The sequence below is a fragment of the Emydura macquarii genome, unplaced genomic scaffold, assembly GCF_026122565.2.
Source record: "Emydura macquarii macquarii isolate MOO-44397 ecotype Brisbane River unplaced genomic scaffold, CSIRO-AGI_Emac_v2 contig_573, whole genome shotgun sequence".
Classification (NCBI taxonomy): domain Eukaryota; kingdom Metazoa; phylum Chordata; order Testudines; family Chelidae; genus Emydura; species Emydura macquarii.
The window spans coordinates 363,758-385,100 of record NW_027130710.1 but is presented as its reverse complement, the minus strand read 5'-3'; the positions used below and the strand labels follow the sequence as shown (position 1 = coordinate 385,100).

The 21,343-nt window shown below is 55.0% G+C and overlaps 1 protein-coding gene across 1 annotated transcript; it reads left to right on the top strand.

Annotated features, from left to right (window-relative positions):
• The first annotated feature begins 12,731 nt into the window (after window positions 1–12,731).
• Window positions 12,732–20,768, top strand: LOC137147925 (pituitary homeobox 2-like). The gene is made up of 3 exons (XM_067540348.1): window positions 12,732–12,819; window positions 19,002–19,213; window positions 20,289–20,768. The coding sequence occupies exons 1-3, from the start codon at window positions 12,732–12,734 to the stop codon at window positions 20,766–20,768; spliced, it is 780 nt and encodes a 259-aa protein (XP_067396449.1).
• The last annotated feature ends 575 nt before the right edge of the window (window positions 20,769–21,343 follow it).

Genomic DNA, 21,343 nt, shown 5'->3' with positions numbered 1-21,343 from the left:
CTTGGGATACAGCATGGCTGGACAACTGAGCCTTGCATTACAGTGAACCCAGGAGGGGTGACAGCTCTCTCCTGCTCGAATGGACCATCACTGAGACATATTCCCTGGTGACTAACTTTTACTCCGACTCCATACAGAAGACTGTCAGTATAGTGCCATTATTCCGTAAATATTACCCAGACATACATCTTGCAGTGAATATGAGTCTTTATAAGTCACCCGCTTTCTGTCGATACCTTACATGTCACCCTTTACAGATAAATATCCTGCAAGACATCTGGGTAGTGAGTTTGTCAGGTCTGAGGTGAGAGGTCTTTGCAAAGAACAGGGGACCCTTTGCCAAGCGCTTGCTATGTCACATATACTTAAAAAACTCCTTTTTATTGTCCTTAACGCCACAGGCCATAGATTTCTCCTTCTGTCCTTTTGCTTCCCTTATTAATTTCCTACAGTTCCTAGCTTCAGATTTATATTCATTACGATCAACTGCCCCTTTCTTCCATTTGTTTTATATTGTTTTTGAATTGTTTATAGCCGCCTTCACTTTCCCTCTAAACCAAGTAGGGTTTTAACCAATACGGTGTTCTTCCTCGATTGGGGCATCTAGTAAAGTGTTCTTAAACAATTCCAAGTTATCATTCAAACTAATGCATTTCTTCTCTTCATGTCCCTGGGGTGCCTGATTCATTTTGTTCTCAACACCTCAGCTGTGTGCTGAGCGCTCGTAACTTCCCTCTTTCCTCAGCCTGTCCCTGAGGAGATTGGGCCCCCTTCGGGTGAGGTGGGGGCCAGCCAAACTGTTCAGTTCCCTTTCCCCTTGCTCCACAGAATCAAAAACCTCCACTGTACACCACTGACCTAGCCAGTGGTTCACGTCCAGAATCTTCTGCATTCGGTCCTCTTTGCTCCTGGGACAGGAGGGATCTCAGAGAAGCTCGCTTGCACGTTTTTCTCCCGTCAGCACACTTTTGAGTTCCCTGGAGTCATCTACTATCCGCGAGATATCCCACCATCCGTGGGCCCGGGTGCGGATCTGCGCCCCCATCCCCAGTGGAACCTTTCCAGTCGTCTTCGGAAGCCGACCCAGTGACATCTCATGCCTTGGCTCTGGGAAGGGAGCACGCTGCCCTGTTCGTTTGTCCCATGCAGGATGTTCACGCCACCCGACGCAGCTCTCCTGTGCTCGTGCCTGACTGCTGCGCTTCCCGCCACAGAGGGGCTGCCGGTCTGGAGTGATGATCGTGACGACTGCCTCTGCCGGGCCAATTCATCCCCCCAGCAAGCACAGTGCAGTGGTGCAAAGGGTGGACTAGGCCCCCCTGGAAAGTGCTTGGGGATCTTTCACGCTGAGCGATGCGGTGCAAACACAAGCGAAATGCCGTGCTATGGTACACGCAACATCTGCCTAACCAGACCTCCCCGGAGCACTGCATTCTGTGGGCTTGGATGCCGAGGGAGCCAGACCAGCTGCCCTCTGACATGTCTAAGGCCTTGTCTGCACTGGGGACCAAACCGTCCCCGGGTGTAAATCCAGTATCACGCTCTTGACTTGAGTGGTCCCATACCAGGTCAGGTCGGCTGTGGCGCTGGCCTGGGAACGCCAGCCCCTGGAATCGCGCAGCTCATGTCATCGCTAGGATTTAGCTGCGTGCCCAGAAGAGGTCTAAATCCTTTCCCCAGAGGCTGTAAAGCCCGGGGCCATTTTTTTACAGCTCTCTGAGGCCAGTTGGAATCCGTGACTAAACACGGGGCCTGCCGACTCTCCGACCGTCCCAGAGCCCGCGGGTCTCGGTCCCGTTTCCCTTTGTGTCTCCCCCCCGCCTGGCCTGCAGTCGGTTCCCAGCACGTCGCAGTGAAAGGAGAGAGCGCCCCACAGGCAGGAGAGGTTAACCCGGTTATACAACACCTTCTCCGGGGAAGAGGGGGCGCGGAGCTGCGACAGCCCCAGGTGACCGCAGGCAGGCAGCGGTCAGAAGAGGGTGAGGATGACAGCAATGGCTGAGAGGGCTCCAGGCCCCAGACGCTTCATCCCAGGGAGTCAGGGAGGATGGATGGACCTGCGATGGGGGCAGCCGGTCCTGAGGAGGAGGGGGACAGTGCAGTGCAGTGGCTGGAGACGCTGAGCTCCCGTAGCAGCCATTGAAGCTGTGGGTCTCCCACACCCACTAACCCCCCTGTGCTTCCCCTGGCCGCAGAATGGCACCGACCCGCCGGCTCGTGCTGTGTATATGCGTTAGTGCCTGGACCGCACGTTGCGGCGTGTCCTTCCCCCGCGGCAGGCGCAGGGTTAACCTCCCGGCCCGACTGCTCGGGGAAAGGGCGTTCGGGGCCGAGAAGCCCGAGGCACAGATCCAGAGAATCCTTCCCTGGCTGCATCACCCCGAAGGCGCCACCCCGTGGTCACCCCACTGGCCCCCGCGGTGCGACGCCTGGTACGGGGCCGGCGGGAGGAAAGCGCTGACCCTGCAGCAGGGGGCCGCGGGCAGGCGCACTCTGCCCTGGTGTGAATCTGGTGTAAGTCGACTGGATTTACACTGGTGTTAGGGCCAGAGCCCGGCCCTGCCCTGTGGGTATCAGGCCTGGGCAGAGAGAATGGGGAAAGCTTCCCTGTTTCATTCCACTGGCCGGTCTCGGGGGGCCCTTCAGCCCCAGCCCTGGGCTTTCCCCCCGAACAGCTCACCCTGGCCTGGACCCCGACCTCGTCCTGAGGGGCCCTTCCTGTCCTGGGGGGGGTGAATTCAGTCTCCAGCTTCATCTAGGCTTCGCTTGCCCCCAGTTCCCTCCCCGGCACTGGTGGGAGGCTGGGATTGAGCCCCCACATCCCCTGCGAGCATTGTTCCCCTCGCACCCATTCCCCCCCCCCGCCTCTCCCCGTCCCCAGCTCCGTCCTGTCTGTCCGCCCCTCCGCCGGCATCTCCTTGCTGTAACGTGACAGCGGCTGGGATATTTACAGCCTGGGCAGGGCCGGATTGGGGGCCAGGAGCTGCTGAGTAACCTTGACTGCTTGGTTTATGCTGAGGCCAACGCTTGGCCTGCCCGCTGGGCCAGGCGGTGCCCGGGCTCCAGGACACACTGATCCCCTCGTAAATCAAGGCAACGGCGCGGGTCGGGTTCCCGGCGTCTGGCCGTATCGACAGCCAGCTAATCCCCCCTCCTTAGCTGGGATTACAGCCCACCGCAATTCATTACCGCCGAGCCCAATCAGCGGCCCAGCCCCCCCCGGGCGGGCTCGGGGGCCAGCCAGACGCACACTTGCCCTGGGGGCTCTCGCGGCCCCCGAGACCTGTCATCGCAGCTATAAATAAGACGACTTGTTTGCAGAAGAACAGATTTAGCCCGGACAGAAGGTCGGGGTGGCAGGGAGCCCGGGAGGCTCCGAATAACCTTCCATTAAAATGGTCTTCGTTCCTCACTCTGCCTCCGCCAGGGCGTCGGCGGGGGGGCGGCTGGTGGAGGCGGGGGCAGGATCTTGCAGGGGGAAGCTCTGCCCTTCAAACCCTGCTGTCTGCTTGGCTGAGCCGCGCCGGGGAGAAGCAGGAGCGCATCGCCCACAGGGAAGAGATGGAGGCGCCTGGGGTCAGCGGGGCGGTGTGGGGAGAAGGGACGGGGTGCTCCAGGGGCCACGGCAGGATGGGGTGTCAGAAGCTGACCCAGGACGGGGGCCAGTCACCTCAGCGAAGGCTCCGTCCCCAGGGGCTGAGGTTTGGGGTGGGACGTGCCCCCGATGGCTGGAGCCCCGAGGGAGGCCGGGCGGCGCCCGGGTGGGAGGGCATGGGGCAGCCCTCGCCCTGGGCTCGAAGCCGCACGGCAGGCTGCCCCGCACTCCCAGTTCTGCTGCCTCTGGGCTGATCCCAGGCAGGGCAAACCCGGGTCCAGCCCTGAACCCGGGGGGCGGTGGGGGCCGGCGGTGGGGCTGGGCCAGGCTCTGTAGTGGCATTTCAAGCTCGATCCGAACTTGGGGACTCGGGCCAGTTCCGCTTCCAGATGAAAGGTAAAGTGGCTCTGGCTGTCAGCCCGGGGAAAGCGCAGGCAGCGAGGGTGACCGTGTGGCCCGGGGCGCTCCGGGCCCTGTCTTGGCCTTCACGGGCATTCCCGGCTGGAGGGAAAAGCCTGGCACAAGCTAGGACAGGGCCTCGTCCCCTCTGCTTTGCCCCAACCTCAGGCTCAGGGTCTCACCTCGACGGCGTGAGCTGCCCGTTCCCCTCAAGTCACTTCTTGTCAAAGGATGGTGAGTCCGCGGCATCACTGAGTCCATCTGTGTTAGCAGGGCTCTCGGCTGTGATGAGTTACAAGGACTCAGCTTTGCCTCAATGGATTCTTGTCTCGTTCCGGAAATTGTTGTCCCTATAGCGTGACTATAACCCCTCAGCCAGCTGCTGAGCTGCTCAGCGTCACTTACCTAACACCACACACACAGGGCTCTGTGTAAACACACCTGCATCCAAACCTAGGCGCGCATACAACGCACACCTGTCTCCTACAGACACGGAGAAACGCACACGGTGGCTTGGAAACACAGCGGCAGTGAGATTGATCTGTCCAGGAGCTCTCGATGCATGGATTATGTGCGCTACACACAAAGATGCACCCACACAAGGTGACAGGATGCTCACACAGACGCACAAGCTCAGTCAGACACACACACACACTAGAGGACTCACACACACACATGCTAGAAGACACACACAGTTTTCAGTTCCATTTAAAGACACTTTATTGGCTTGACCAGCTATTTGCGTGTTGCCAATGTGTAAGAAAAGAGACAGATATCCATGCGAGGCTCTGTGGTCACACGTGTGCGCATGCGTGTGCACACACACGACTTGCCTTACACCCCCATTGCCACTGTCAGCAGCCGGTCCCAGAGCCTCATCAGCGTCGGGCTCAGGGCATCCGCGGGGGGGGCAATCTGCCAGCAGCGCTCTCCCGCTGTATAGCGGTAGGGCTGTAATGTGCCGGGCAGACACTTTATGTCTTTATGTCTTTATGTGACTTACCGGGATAACGAGAGTGGTGTAACACGGATGCAAATTGCCCACGTAGACAAGTCGCACCCTGGTGGAAGCAGGTGACTGTGCACAGGGAATAACCATTGCACCAGCAATGGCTTCTCAGGTAATGTTGATTGATTCCACCCTTCCCCTGCTCCTGCAGGAAAAGCCTAGTTCTGCGTTCGGGTCACGGAACTAGATGCACAGCTGGACCAAGAGACGACGCCCCAGCTGGATGGGTGTGGGTAGCTGAATGGCAGCGAGGGACTAAGTGGGAATTTGGGTCATATTTGTATTATTCTCATGCATGAGTCAGTTTCCCTTTGTCCTTTGCATTGCATTGCAGGGGGTGTAAACAGTTAAAAAGCTGCTCTCGGCCGGCGTGTGGGGCGCAACGCTGTCTGGGGTGGTGTGAATGGTGTGAAACTGACCCAGCCACTGGAGGGTCCTGAAAGACTGTGGGAACCCCAGTGGCCAGGATGGTCACCCAGCAGCCAGCTGCCCCAGATGGAGATCCCCCCACATGGCAGTTGGGGGGCCCCTCGCACATTCCCGGAATGCCGGACTTTCCAGTACATCCCGGAGCGGCACCGGCGCAACCTCACACATGCTGTGTGTATGTCACCCGGCACGGGAGCGCCCATCTGAAGAGTGCGCCGCCCCGGCCCCACTGGCGTGACCGCGCACACACTGTGTGTGACTCCCAAGGGACAGATCTCAGGCTGGACAGAGCAAACCCTGGGATCCGTGATGGGGCGAGGCGGTGGGGGGGTTAATGGCAGGGACAGGAGGAGGGGGTTAATGTCTGAGGATGGTGGGTGGGTTAACGTCGGGGGGGAGAGGGATGGGTGGGTTAATGTCGAGGGCAGGGCGGTGGCTGAGTTAACACTAGCAGGGAGAAGGCAGTAGGGTTTTTGGTGGTGGGGAGGCGGATGGACAAACTTCTGCAAGTCGCTGCCTCCCATGTCTCCTGCCCTGCTCCTTCAGAGCCTGGCCCCCCCCCCCCCCCAGCCGGCTGGGCCCTCTGCCAGCCCCCAACTCCACGTCCTTGGGCTTGGGGGCCGAGGTTCTGCAGAGGCCTAGGAGTCTTTATGGCAGGAGCACAATGATCGGGCAAGAGCCAGCGTATGGGGGAAATGGTGCCTAGTGGTTAAAGCAAGGGGGTTGGGAGCCCGGACTCCTGGGTTCTCTTCTTGACCCAATGTGTAACCCCAGGCAAGTCACTTCACCTGCCTGTGCCTCCATTTCACCAGCGAAAATAGAGTCACAGAATCTAAGGCCACTAGGGACCATTGGGATCATCTCGTCTGACCTCCTGTGTGACACAGGCAGAGAATTTCCTCAAAGCAATTCCTAGAGCTGCTGTTAGGAAAACATCTGCCCTTGATTTAGTGATGGAGAATCCAGTGATTAACTATGTTAATTTTAGATTGTTCTAGTTTTTTAATCCAGATGTCAGGCAGCATCAAGAGACATGGTAATCGTGGCAGCAAGTCAAACACCTTACAGAAGTCTACGTATATTACATCAACACTCCTATCGCTATCAGCCGAACTTGCAATCATCTCAAAGAAAGATATCAAGTTAGTCAGACAGGATCTATTATCCATAAACCCATCTTGATTTGCATTCATTACATTACCGTCCTTTAGTTCACTGTTAATCGAGTTATCCATTATCCTGCCCAGAATCGATGTCAGACTGACAGGCCTGTAATTACCTGGGTTATCCCATTTATCCTTTTTAAAAATTGGCACATTAGATTTCTTCCAGTCTAGAACTTCCTCAGTGCTCTAAGGCTTATTGAAAAACAACATGAATGGTCCAGAGTGTTCCTCAGCCAATTCTTTTAAAACTCTTGGATGCAAGTTTTCTGGACCTGCTGATTTAAAAATGTCTGACTTTAGTAGCTTCTGTTTAACAACTTCCAGAGATACTGGTGGAATGGAAATTGTATTATCATCACCATGTGATGAGACTGCATCATCTGTTTTCCCCTCAAATATAGAGAAATATTTATTGAACACTTCTGCCTTTTCTGCATTATTCTTAATAATTCTACCATTGCCATCATTGTCATGGATCAATACTATTATCAGGTTTCTTTTTGTTCCTTCTATTTTTTAAAAACTCCTTTTTATTGTCCTTACCTCCGCTGGCCATAGGAGTGTCCTTGTGTAGGTTGGCTTCCCTTATCCATTTTTCTACAATTCCTAATTTCCGATTTATATTCAATGCTAGCAACTCCCCCTTTCTTCCATTTGTTAGATAATTAAAAAAAAAAAATTTACAGCTGCCTTCACTTCCCCTCTAAATCAAGTTGTTTTTTTTAATCAGCAAAGCCTTCTTCCTCGATTGTGGTTTTTAGGACATCTAGTAAGACATTCTTAAATTATCATTCACATTTTTTCTGATTAAATTCTTCCTCTCCGCTGATTTGGCTCATAATTGTTTTCAGCTTTGTGAATTGGCTCTATTGACGCACCAAGTATATGTCTTACTTGTCTGGAGTTGATGATTGCACTCTATAAATGTGATCACTTGTATGTAAGGTACCATTAACTTTTAGTTTTGTGGTCCTCATCTGTTACGACAAGATCTAATCTAGGAAAGGAAGACGTATTGAGGGTGGAGTGGAGATTAAAGATAATCTAGGTATGACCCAACACCTAAACAAATACTTTGCCTCAGTTTTTAATGATGCAATGAGGCGCTTGGAGGCAGTGGCAGTGTGGTTAATGGGAACATGTCTATGGAGGTAGAAATTACCACATCCGAAGTGGAAGCGAAACTCAGACAGCTTAATGAGGCCAAGATGGAGGGCCTGGATAACCTCCAGGCAAGAATATTAAAGCAATTGGCCCATGAATTTGCAAGCCCAATAGCAAGGATTTTTAATGAATCCATAAACTCAGGGGTCATGCCCTATGACTGGAGAATATGGTACCTATATATAAGAAAAGAAAAAAATGTCATCCGAGAAAGTACAGGCTCATTAGTTTGATCTCAGTCGCATGCAAGGTCTTTGAACAAATTTTGAAAGAGGGAGTAGTTAAGGACATAGTGACAAACGGTAATTGGGATAAAATATAACAGGGTTTTACAAAACCCAGAGGCAGATCGGGATATCACACACGATTTGGACGACCTTGAAAACTGGAGTAATAGAAATGGGAAGAAATGGAATAGTGCAGGGTCATGCACTGAGGGACTAACAACTCGCCTTTTAGCTGTAAGCTGGGGCCATATCAGTTGCGAGAGGAGGAGGAAGATGTGGGTGTATTGGTCAATCGCAGGATGACTCTAAACTGCAGATGTGATGTGGTCATGAAAAAGACCAATGCATTCCTAGTGCGTCAGGCGAGGTATTTCCAGCAGAGATAGGGAGGTGTTAGCAGCGTTATACAAGGCGCTGGGGAGACCCCATCTGGAATAGTGTGTGCAGTTCTGGTCTCCCGTGTTTAAGAAAGGTGAATTCAAACTGGAAGAGGTGCAGAGAAGGGCTGCTAGGATGATCCGAGGAATGGAAAACCTGCCTTAAGAGAGGAGACTCACAGAGCTTGGCTTGTTTAGCCTAACCGAGGGACGGCTGAGGGGAGATCTGATTGCTCTGTGGAAATCCATCAGAGGGATAAATACCAGGGAGGGAGAGGAGTTATTTAAGTTAAGGGCCAATATGGCCACAAAAACTAATGGACATAAACCGGCCATCAACAAGTTTAGACTCGAAATTAGATGCAGGTTTCTAACCAACAGGGCAGTGAAGTTCTGGGACAGCCTCCCAAGGGGAGCCGTGGGGGCAAGAAACTAACTTGTTTTAAGATTGTGCTTGATAAATGTATGGAAGGAAATGCATGATGAGATTCCTACAATGGCATATGGCCCATCTGCTGCTGCTATTAGCAAACATCTCCAGCGGCCGGTGATGGGACACTAGCTGGGGCGGGCTCTGGGCTACCACAGAGAATTCTCTCCCCGGTGTCTGGCTGGTGAGTCTTGCCCACATGCTCAGGGTCTAACCGATCGCCAGATTTGGGGTCAGGAAGGAATTTTCACCCAGGGCAGATTGGCAGAGGCCCTGGGGGGTTTTCTCCTTCCTCCGCAGCGTGGGGCCCGGGTCACTTGCTGGTTTGAACTACTGTAAATGGTGGATTCTCTGTAACTTGAGGTCTTTAAATCAAGATTCGAGGACCTCAGTAACTCAGCCAGAGGTTATTGACCTATTACAGGAGTGGGTGGGTGAGGTTCTGTGGCCTGCGATGGGCAGGAAGTCGGAGGAGATGATCACGTTGATCCCTTCTGGCCTCAGAGTCTGAGTCTATGAGTGATGGAGAACCCGCCGGGTGTTGGATGCAGCTCTTTTTGAGTTAGGAAATTTGTCATCTGTCACGTTTAGAAAGGCAAAGGGTGTTTTAGTGCTGGCAGCATGAGACATCCGGCATGTCACTCAGACAGACGTCCACCAGGATAACATAACTTTTTCCCCCTCCTACACATTGTAGATAGGTGCATGAGGACACGATCTGGCGGTGGGTAGCAGACACCAACTAATAGCCCAGCTTGTGCTTCACCAGTTAGGACATTGATCCATACGCATCCAAGTTCATTTTCTTCCGGGTTAGCCGTGACTCAGAAAGAGGTCATGCCATCTGCCACGGGCCTCCTGCTGCGGGGCCTCCGCAGCTGTCTTCAGGAGCATTTGTGCGGTGCTTCGGGATCCTCGCCTGGACACGCACAGAGTTATTATTGTATTGTTAATACTTTCCGTGTCCTTGCCCCGCGCCCCTGAGTTTTAACCTTTCTCCCTCCTTCCCCCCGACACGTCCCTTCATTTGCCAAGTGCCCACAGGGTATTAATGACATTGTGACACCCCCCGCGGCAGTCTGTGAGCCTCCCACCCCCCCCCAGCAGCTGCGCCGAGCTGGAATCTGCAGGCAGCTGCAACAGCGGCGAGAGCAACCTGCTGGGAAATGCGTGTGCCCTCTGCAAAACAGGCTCCGGCCCCGCCGCGCAAAAGACGGCGCTTCCCACCGGCTGCCCTGCGGAGCCAAGATGCGAAGGGGCCCGTGGTGTTTCTGCGCACGTCCGTACGCGCACGCATGGCGCGTGCGAGGTGTGCTCCTGTATCCATGTTGGCGTGGAGGTGCACGTGTGTTTGTGGGCACAGGCGGATGTGTGTCAGTGGGCATGCTTGTGCATACGCGTGTGACCGTGGGCCCGTGTGTGCATGCCCCTGTGTGTGCAGTGGACTCCAGCTCCATGCTGGTGAAGGCTGTGCTAACCCCGCCCTCTCTGTGCGCTCTGTGAACAAGGCGCAGAGCTGGGTGCAGTCGGGGGGTGGAGAAACCTCTGTGCGTGTCTTGTGTTGAATTGTGGGCTGGGAGAAATGTTCCACTTGGATTCCAGTGCTTGCTTCCCCAGGGGACCCCTGAGCTGGGGTGTGGAACCGACGGGCGGCCAGGGGGTGCAAAACACACCAGGCTTGTCCCCTCCAGCCTGTGCCCCAGGTCTTCACCCATCCTGGCAGATGATTCCACCGTCGAGGTGATCTCGCCGGCCCTGAGCGCCGCCCCAGCGTTCCCTGTCTCACGCCCCCGCTGTCCGCCCCCTAAAAAATCCCCCCCTTGGGGAACTTGCAGGCTGTTTTCCTCCTCCTCTCGCCCGCCAACAGCAGTCACTCAGCCGAACCGAGCAGGCGGGTCCCTCCAGACCCTGCTGCTCCATGAACTGCGCCAGCTTCTCAGAGTCGCTCTGAGATCGACCCGCCTGGGGTGCCGGGCGTGGGGGGCGCTGGGCTCGGGGAGCCGGTTTTGTCGTGAGCCACAAAAGGGAAAGGAGAACGTCTGAAGCAAGACGTTTCAGGTACCGCGGGCGGGTTCCTGTGTCGCTGGCGTCCTCCAATGCTCTGGCCCTTTGGAGAATCTCGTGGAACCGCCCAGACTGTCTGAGACCAACATTTTCCTCGAACGTTGCCCGCCAGTCCCTCGCGGGCAGAGAAGGGGCGGGTGCCGGCAGTCAGGCAGCGAGATGGAAGGGCGAACGGAGCGACGGAGAGGCCAGCGGCGATATTGTGAACCTTGTTTTGTTGGGAAGGTGAACCTGTGTTTTAAGACTTGAAGAATGCAAGTGGTGCTGAATAAAGGACGTGTTTAATGAGACGCCAGAGCTATGTAGCCAACCCCCAGCCACGCAACAACAGAAAAGAACGACGGTTTCTTAGAATCATAGAATCATAGAATATTAGAGTTGGAAGGGACCTCAGGAGGTCATCTAGTCCAACCCCCTGCTAAAAGCAGGACTAACTTCAGCTATATCATCCCAGCCAAGGCTTTGTCAAGCCTCAGCTTAAAAACCTCTAAAGATGGAGATTCCACCACCTCCCTAGGTAACCCATTCCAGTGCTTCATCGCCCTCCTAGTGAAAAACTTTTTCCTAATGTCCAACCTAGACCTCCCGCCCTGCAATTTGAGACCGTTGCTCCTTGTTCTGTCATCTGCCACCACCGAGAACAGCCTAGCCCCATCCTCCCTGGAACCCCCTTTCAGGTAGTTAAAGGCTGCTATCAAATCCCCCCTCATTCTTCTCTTTTGCAGACTAAACAAGCCCAGTTCCCTTAGCCTCTCCTCATAAGTCCTTGTGCTCCAGCCCCCTCATCATTTTTGTTGCCCTCCGCTGGACTCTCTCCAACTTGTCCACATCCTTTTTGTATTGGGGGGCCCAAAACTGGACACAATATTCTAAATGCGGCCTCACCAATGCCGAATAGAGGGGAATAATTCTTCTTTTGCCAGGCTGAACGCTGAACGTTTGAGGACTTTCTAAGACTGCGGGACATTTTGCTCTCTCTGGTACCGTCTGGTGATATCCTCCACAGCTGAGTGGGTCTGGCTTTTTCAGGGGAAACCTCTAAAATCTCAGGCCTTGGCCGCTTCGCATTGGCCCGGTATTTTCTTTTGGAGGGGTTTGTCCTGGGGGTCAAATCGGCATGGCCTGAGTGTCCCGGTCCCTGGGGCTGGCGTGCCCACTGCCCACCCAGCCCACGGGAAGCTGCATTTCAAGGTGGATGCGTCTGACAACGGACGGCCACGCTACGGTTTGGCTCAGACAGCCCCGTGGTCTTCGTTCGGCGTCTGGCCTGAGCCAGGACTGTAGGAGGGGCCTGGGGGTGCTGTTTTCCAGGGGCTAGATTGCAGCATGTAGCCACAGCTGTGGGTAGTCAGCCACCAGCTCCCAGCTGCTGTCCCCTCGTCCGTCCCTGCACGCGAGACCGCCCCTGATTGGCAGCCGGTCAGCCCGCGCTCAGCTGTCCTGACACCCGACACACCACCCCTCCCTCTTCCCTCCCAGCCAGCCAAAGACCTCCAGCTGGCCCGGGACAGGGGGGTTGGGGGGGGGGGATGGGCCCAAATTGCCAGGGAGCCAAATAGCTTCTAACAAGCCACACGTGACCTCGGGGGTGAGCGGCCAGACCTGGACGGCTCGGGGAACCCGATCCCTTCGACCAATGGCTAGCGGCGCTCGCCGAGGCAGGCGGCGGGTTGATTTAGTCACCGGAGCGGGGCCGCTCGCCGGCTGTCAGAGAACTGGATCGCACCAGGCCCACGTCAGTCGTCGGCTAACCCCCTCCCACCGGCACGTCCGTTCAGCATCTGAGGCCCTCCTGGGCTGGGGGGGCTCAAGCCACTGGGCCCCCGCGATTCCCCTCCCAGGCGTCGCTGGACTTTAAGCGGCCGGGGAGCATGTCGACGCTGCTGCAGAACGCGGGAGGGCGCCGTGCCCGGCTGCCCTCGAGGGACTCCACGGAGATCCCCAGCACTGAGCGTGCAGGTGAGGAAGGGCCGGGCAAGCCCAGGGACATGCCAGTCTCTTTGCTCAGGGGTCCCGCAGCTGCTGTGGCTGGGGAAAGCTCCTGACAGCGCGAGCTAACGGGGGGGCCTGAACTCCCGGGGTGGGGGGGCAATGATAGGAACCGAGACATTGGCAGCACAGATGCCCCCCTCCCCTGTGTTGTTTCCATCGGCTGCTGGTCAGTTGGCACCCGCCCTGCGATGCTGTTAGCAGGGATCATGCTGGCTAAGTGATTCCTATCCAAGCGGGGGGCGGCCAGCACCAGACACCAGTCCAAAAGTGCCCATCCCAGGGGCTGTGCTGGGGTACCTCTAGTCACATCCCTAATGGAACAAACGCTGCGTCTACACCAGGCCCGGGGGCTTTAGGCACTTTGTAATTCAAAGGCAATTTGGCACCTCACTCCCTTTAGCTCCTTTCAAATCTCAGCCCACACTGCAAAGCGTAAGGAAGGCAGAGTGGTAAAGGCTCCTCCGGCCTTGTTAACGTCCAGGGGAGGTTTGTCTTTGATTCCAAGGCTGTGGTTTCAGCATGAATCCCCCGTCTTGGAGCTGCCGTTACAGGCTGGGAAGAGACCGGCCAGGCTGCGGGGTGTTAGCGCTGAGCAGGTCTCCAGTGTTGTAAGAAGAGGTGCAGGGATGTTTGTGTTGGTTAATGTGCGGGGAGGGCCACGGGAAAGCCATGGGTTATTGGTAGAACTGCTTGCACATTTTCCACCACCCTTTATTTTTGGATGAAACACAGGCCATTTTCTCAATGAAATTTGGCGTGGAACATTCAAGTTTCATTTGAACGTTTCCAGGTTTTTTTGAAAGCAACCCGAGAATTTAAAAAAAACGACGAACATTTTGGAAAAAACAAAAAGGGTTTTCTTTTTTTTGACTCTTTCGCAGAAAATACACAACCAGCGGCACTAGGGATTAGTAACAATTTGAATAGAGAAATGGTGGAATACACACACTTTCCCTAAGCACCCTGTTCTGCATAACCCGTGCATCTGGATGTGCAGGGCTGAGCCTTCAGGAGTTTGTCTTTTAAAAAAAAATTGGATCTGGATTTGAAAGAGAAATGCTGCTAATCCCACATGAGGAACATGAAAGAACTGGTCTGGGGTTTGCTTAATAGACAAAAATAAACGAATAAATAAATGAATAAATGCCAAGGGATTTGGATTCAGCCAAACTTCCCCCCACCCCAACCCTCTGTCCCCCTGGTCTTTTACAGAAACAATAGTGTAAACAGCCAGTGGAAAGATCCAAAGCTGGAAAATGCCCTTAAAATAAACGGCTGTTGGAAAGAGAGAGATCTCGAAGGAAGGAAGGAAGGAAGTCTCTGGCTTTATATAGAGGCCGCTAGGACCCACTATTGGAAGAAAATCTTGTATTTTTTTCTCACTTGTATTTTTTTCTCTCATCTCTGCACATATTTTACTTTTAATTTCAAAAAGATTCCTGGAGAACGCAGCCTCTTCCTTCGGAGTGCCCTCGCCAAAGGCAGGGCTTCTGCTCCCTCACCGACTTCCCTTAGCAGCTGTTGGGATGCTTTCATTCTGGTTTAACCAACGATTTTTCCCCCTCTGTAAGTCCAGCGACAACGCAAGCAGACAGCGCACAGACAACATGGGCTGCATTCCTCCCAGCCTCAGAGCTCGTGTGACGCTTCCCGGGGGGCATCCAGGGTCGTAGGGCATCTCGCCGCCCCCGGCGGGTAGTCTGCGCCTGCTGGTAGGAGTTCCTGACTCCACCAGCCCCTGGCAGCACACGCCCCGCCTCCAGGCCTCATGTTCTCTGCATGAGTAGCAGCAGCCCCATGCCCAGCCCCGTGCATCCCTCCAGAGTGCCCAGCCCCTGATCCATGCCCAGAGCTGCTGTTCCCAAAGGAAGAGCACACGCCAGCCTGCAGAGCTCAGCTCACACACAGCACTGAGAGCCAGTGACCATGAAGACACAAGTGGGCGGGAGTAAGAATGTGGGAAACAAATGGTTCCATATAACACCAAATCAAAACGCTTTCTAGGGCCGAATCGTAACTGACAAGGCGCTCGCCTGGCCCCTACAAACTAGCTGGCCCCAAGTCCTGTCCCCCAGCATTTTCAACCACTTGGGCTGAGATCAGACAAAGCCGGCAGGCAGCCCATCCTCCCCGACGGAAGGAAGGCGGGTGCACCGCCGTACCCCTTAGTTAGACCCCCCAACATCCTCGTGAACAGGGGTCTCCCCAGCTGGGTCACCTCTCCCCGTCAATCTCCTCTCTTTGCAGATTTCCCAACCCTTCCTTAGCCTGCGGCTTCGACTGTCACTGGAGGCCAGTTCTGAACCGCATCACTGTTCATTGACACGGAGACAGACAGACATAGCTCCTCACACAACCGCCGCCCGCACATCCCGCCGTGGGTATGAAGCCAGGGGTCAGGACACAGGCTTTCAGTAGAGACCTTCTTTCGGTGAACCCAGGGCATCCCTGTCCCCAGGTCCTCCTATGCCAGAGGGCATTGGGTCACAGCCCGATCCCGGCAGATCTGTCCCCAGACTGTTACACCAGCTAGGAGCGGCTCCAGCTGTGGGGGTCCTCTGTGTTCTCCTTGGGGGTCACAGCAAGCAGGGTGAAGCCCCAGAAACGGAGCTCTGAATTATCTTCCCATCCGGAGTTGTGCTGGACTATATCCAGTAGCCCCTATTGGTGTTGATCTGTAACTCAGGAACGCAAGGAATGGATTTTTATGCTGTAAGATTTTCTTGGCTGTCTATGCAGCTCTCTCAGCACCTCCGTTTGCTTGTGGATAATGTGGGCTGTTAACAATATGATCAAAATCGTATTTCATTTGGAATGACTTAGGTTCTGGAATATCAAAGTGAGCAAAGGTGAACTGCAGTTTCTTGACATGTTATGTCTTTCAAGTGCATCACTTCTATACACCTGGGAAAACAGTGCACAATGACAATGATATCCTCTGAATTCACAGGAATCTGCAGCTAGTCTCTTCCAAGGTCTCTCTGGTAGAAGAGTTTGTACACTCAAGATTCAGCATTGTCTCTTAAGTTGATTTGTTCTGGATTTACTTTCAAAAGTCCAATACCATGAAATCCTCTGTGAAGTTCTTCCTCCTTTTTCACTAGGCCCATCGTGGTGTCCACACAGTGGCAGAGAAGGGGTCCTTGATCACATGCTCTCTGAATGCAAAACTTTTGTCTTTGTAAGTTGTTTCTGTGCTGAACTGGCTTGTGCAGTTCAAATACCACCAGGGCTAGTCAGGGCCGGGTCCAGTGACTTCAGCTCTGGGAGGGAGTGAAGGTGATTGAACGTCTCTTCTGAGATGACTGTGATATCAGCTCCTGAGTCAGTTTTAAAGTCAGTCATATTCTGTTGCACTCTCCAGGCAGGCTCCGTGTCATCACCAGTGATAGTTCCCAGAAACAATGGCTCTTGATTGTCTGTAATATTAGTCAACTCCCTAACTGCTTTCATGCAGCAAGCAGCTGCAAAACGTCCATATTTTATGCATTTATTATAGTGTGCGCCTCTGGCTGGATGTGCATTATCTCCTGGGATGTGACTTTTTCCGCACCTTGTGCATGTCAGCTGGAATTTGTCCCTCTTAGGCTGGGAGATCTCTCTCCTTGCCTCAGAGGTTTTATGATAATGACTTGTAACACTCAAGTGTCTCTTTATAGCTTCTCAGCTAGTTTCAGGTTTCTCGAGTTGTTCCTGCCCTTTGTTCTGTTTGACTAATTCTGACTGTTTTGATATCTGTATAGGGTTAAATCTCTCTTTAATTGTAACTGCTGGGAAAAGTCTTTATCTGTTAACCCAGTAACCAGCCTATCTCTCATATTTTCGTGTTTCGCATTCCCAGAATCACAGTTTTCAGCCAACATAAAACATTTCATAAAACATTCAACATTTTCCTCTCATTTTTTAATTCTCTGGTGAAAACATGCTCCTTCACAAACCCAATTTATCTGAGGTATAAAATATGCATCAACCATAGCCAGAGCCCTTCCATCATCATCTTTGTGACTGTCTTCCTTAAATTCAAAGCATTTAAAGATATACTATGCCTGCTTCCCCATAGCATAATTTAAAGATGATATCTCTCTATCTCCAGTTTCTTTGTGGAGTTTAATAGCAATGCTAAATCTTGCAAAATCTTGTTTCCCATCTGTCCCCTCTGAAGGGTTGTCAGAGCTGAAGTTTTCTGGGGCATTGCGAATGAGATCCTGCAACCTTTGTTGCTTTGTTCCTTCTGTCTGCAGCCTGTGTTGCTGTTTTCCTGCTATTTTACTCCTGGCACCATGTCATCGTCCGGTACCAGATGTGGACAGGCTACAGAGCTCGCTTGTACACCCCACATGTGTTCGACATAAGATCCTTTAATGCTCTGCCCGTTGTGAGGTTCTTTTACGTGAGGTGTTTTACACACATCTCCACCTAGCGGCCGAACGTATAATACAGTTTAGCATTCCTTTTGCACCAGTGGGCATCCTGCCTGCAGGGCCCCTGGCTCACCGGCACTGCCATTCAGCCGGAGGCAGAGGCCCCGAGAAGGGCATTTAATGCTTCAAGCTGTGTTCATCCTGGAGGAAAGAACTGAGCTGTCTGCGGAGCATGTGGGGAAGCCTGGAGGTTGAGAGTCTGGGGAACCTGCAAAGCTAAATACACCCATTCTATTGACAGGGAATCTGTCTGTCTGTCTCGATTCACTCTCCACTCTCGCTGTCCTGTCCTTTCTTCCCTTCGCCCTGATGTGCTGCTTAGATTCGATGGCCCCGTGGCTGTCCCTCTTGTCACCGAGTGTATCCACAAGTGGGGCTTCCTCCGCTAGCGGCCCCCACCTGGCCATTAGACACCATTGAACTGTCTGCTGGCAGATGTTCACTCGTTCTCCGGTCATGACTCTAGGACCTCTGTGGGTGGGCGTCTCATTTGCTGGTTTCAGGATCTGTTTTCATCCCACGCAGCTTTTTGGCCGTCAGTTCTTTTTTTCAGCCGTCGTTTTTTTCGTCAACTCTATTTCCTTTCAGGTTTCCCCTGAGGCTGGTACAGCTGTTGATTTTATTTCCCTCCACGCCCCTTCTCCAGCAGTGTCTGCTCACAGACCCAGCTCTGTTTGCTCTTCTGCTTCTCCTGACGGGAAATCTTCCCTGTTTTCCTCCTTCCCAATCCCCTGCTCTTATTCTCCTGTGCATCTTTTATTTGGTCATCTCCCCGCCAGCCCAGGCTGCAGATCACCCACTAGCTCAGCAGCCAGAGACTTCTCCTTCCCTCCTTCTTCTCTGACACTTCACTTTCCAGCTGCCCCTCGGAGGGGATCCCGCTCCCCAGCCCCGGCTGCCCTCTCGCTGGCCGTCTCTCTCCCCAGGACAGCTCTCCGTGTGGCTACATCACCGCTGTGGCAGGTGCCAGGGTGAGGGGTACTACAAAGGGATCATTAAATCACCCGCTCTGACCCCCTGTCTAGCACAGGCCAGAGATCGTAGCCCCATTACCCCTGCACTAGGCTGAATGATGTGTGTTGGATGAAAGGCGGCCAGGCTTCCATCAAGAGCTCACCGCTGCCCGGGGGAGTTTGATCCAATGGTTAATCCCCCTCCCTGGTAAAAATGGGTCCCTTTTCTAATTCGAATTGGGCTGGCTTCAGCTGTTCCAGCCGCTGGCTTTTGTTCTGCCTTTCTCGGCTAGATGGAAGGACCCGTTAGTGCCTGGGATTTTCTACTTACACATTGTAATCAAGTCCCCTCTCAATCTTCGATTTGATCCGATTCTTCCCTGGCCTCCGTCCCTGCCATGCCTGAGTGCCAAACTGCTGCTTCCAAGCCCGCAAACCCCGTGTCCTCTCTGCGCTAGAGAGTTACAACTTCTTTCCAGATGGGGAGGGATCACCTGAACCCTGAGTCTGGGAGCATGGGGCTGACCCAGGTGATGGGGGGCACTCTCCTTCCAGACCATGCTAATGGAGTCCAGGAGGAGCGGGGAGGGGACTTGCTAAGGGTCCCAGGGAGTCAGTGTCCAAGCTGGGAACACAACTCTGGGGGGCTGTGATAGCATCACTGGGGCCTGGCTCCTTGGCTGGTGCTGCAGAGACTCCTGTGCTTATCTGTGGGGTCCCTGGGGCTGGCCCCGATGATGATTCTCCCACTAACCCCCCTGGCTTCCTGCAACAGAGAACGGTGAGAGCTCGCGCTGCAAGTCATCCGGCTCCAGCGGCGAAGAGGAGATGAACCTGGGCAAGAAGAAGCTGCGGAGGCAGAGGACTCACTTCACCAGCCAGCAGCTGCAGGAGCTGGAGGCCACCTTCCAGCGCAACCGCTACCCGGACATGAGCACCCGGGAGGAGATTGCAGGCTGGACCAACCTGACGGAACCCAGGATCAGGGTGAGCCAGAGCCTGCTTCCTCACACACGCCAGTAGGGGGCAGTCTCTACCGCAGGGGGGGCCGAGGCTCAGTCTGGGGTCTGCCGTCCCCTCCAATGGCGGCTCTTACAGAGCGGGGCCTTCCGATGAGTGGGATTGCAGTGACAGCCTCCAGCAGGATCCTTCCAGGAGCGCTGTAGTACAGAAGCTAGAGGAGTCTCTCCATGAGCTGGTAGCAGTAGTAGGCTATTGTCCTCTGGAAGGTCATCCACTGCAGAAGCATGCAGTGCACATTGTGCCGGTATGTTACCAATGCCGATGGCAGGGCCAGGCCAGGAACCCTCTGCTCTACACACAGCCCTGGTAACTGTCCTCGCCCGGATAGCACAGCGCCAGGCAATACCCAATTCCGATCCACGTCTCCTGCAGGCTCAAGCGAAATCCTGGGCCAGCCCTTTGATGCCTGCCATGCTGCCATCGTGCCCCAGAGCTTTGGCTTCCCCTGCCCTGCATGCAGGCACCAGCAGAGACCAGAAAAAGCTCATCACAGGGGTGGAGTCTGCGGATTCAGGCCAGACCCATGTACTGGGGCATAGGAATTAGTGACGGAGGGAGACAAAACTGGGAGAGTCATTCCCGGAGCTGGAGAGGCTGGGGCTCCCTTTGGGCCACGTTCAGTGCTGATGTGAGCAGATGCCCCCCCGCTGGGCGCGGGACGTTTGTCCCAGGTTGGATGGGGCCACCCAGGGCTGGGCAAAGATACCAGCGTGGCTTCCCTAGGTCCTTTGTCACAGAGCATGGACCACGTCCACAAGGCCCAGGCTTGTACCGGGGAAGGGTGGGAAGGGGGTTCTGCCTCCAGGGGTCATTCAGGATCCGGCCACTCTGTCAACTGCGGGGGGTGCTCTGGGAGATGGGTGCCAGCAGCTGGGCCGAGCCCCCCCAGACTTAGGGCACACAGGCCTGGCTGGCGATGCCCTGGAGTCTCTCCTGGCCGAGGCAGGGCTGGCACAAGTTGCGGGGCGTGGGAATGGCTCGAATTGCCGGGCTGGCTGGGGTGACACCGAGGTGACGTTCCCGCCCTCTCTCTCGTCAGGTCTGGTTTAAGAACCGCCGAGCCAAGTGGCGGAAGAAGGAGCGGTACCTGCAGACGGAGCTGTGCCAGGGGGGCTTCGGCCCCCCGCTGAACGAAGAGCTCTACCCCAGCTACTCCTACAACGGCTGGGCCCCCAAGGGCTTCCCTGCCAGCCCCCTCCCTGCCAAAGGCTTCCAGCTCTTCAACGCTGTGAATCTCAGTGCCTTCTCCCCACCGGCCGTCTTCCCTGGCGTTGCGGCCCCCTCCGTGCCTGGGGTCCCGGCCCTGGAGAACTTCAGCAGCCTGGCCGGCCCCCCCAGGCCTGCCGCCCCCTCCTGCGGACCCGAAGCTTCGCCTTTCGTCTACCGGAACCCCTGCAACTCAAGCCTGGCCGGGCCGCATCTCCGGCCAAAGCAGCCCCAGCCCTTTGGCCTCGAGGTCCTGCCCAGCCCAGCCGCAAACCCCGGCTCCTGCCAGTATGCCCTGGACAGGCCAGTGTGAGGGGACCCCAGAGGACTGGTCCCAGCCTCCCGCTCCAGACGGTGCAGAGGGGCAAGGGGGGGTGGTTTGCTCCCCAGGACAGTGAGGAGTGACGTGGGTTCCCCAGGCCTGGGACAATGCCCTCCACCTCCAGTCTTTGCTGTGCTGGAGCTGCCCTCCAGTCTGAGCCCAGGCTCCCCGCCCCCCTCGGCCCGTGCCTGGCTCTGGACACGGCTCAAGGAGCCCAGGGGGTGCCAAAGGCTACGATTAACCCGAGAGATCATGACTTAGCCCCAGACCCGTTCCCTGGGCTGCAGATCTGCCCATATTGCCCCGGACAAAGCTCGCTGCAGGCCAAGTGCAGCAATTTGGGTTAAATGAACATGGGGAGCACCCGCCAAGATCCCAGACAAGTGACAGGCCCTTGGGACGAGACAGAGCCCCCCTGGGAGGGGAGACGCTGGAGAGGCATGGACACAGGGCGCTGGAGCGCTGCACTCGGGGGCATTATCATCGCCACCTCTTGCCAACAAAACAAGGACTCCCGAGCTCAGACCGTGGCTAGAGCGGGGAGCTAGGATAATGCCCTGTGGGCT

Excerpts from the sequence above, each read along its gene's own strand:
- LOC137147925 (XM_067540348.1), top strand. The coding sequence starts at position 12,732 with ATGTCGACGCTGCTGCAGAACGCGGGAGGGCGCCGTGCCCGGCTGCCC. Across the intron at positions 12,820-19,001 it reads CCCCAGCACTGAGCGTGCAG|AGAACGGTGAGAGCTCGCGC; the intron begins GTGAGGAAGGGC and ends TTCCTGCAACAG. Across the intron at positions 19,214-20,288 it reads TGACGGAACCCAGGATCAGG|GTCTGGTTTAAGAACCGCCG; the intron begins GTGAGCCAGAGC and ends CTCTCTCGTCAG.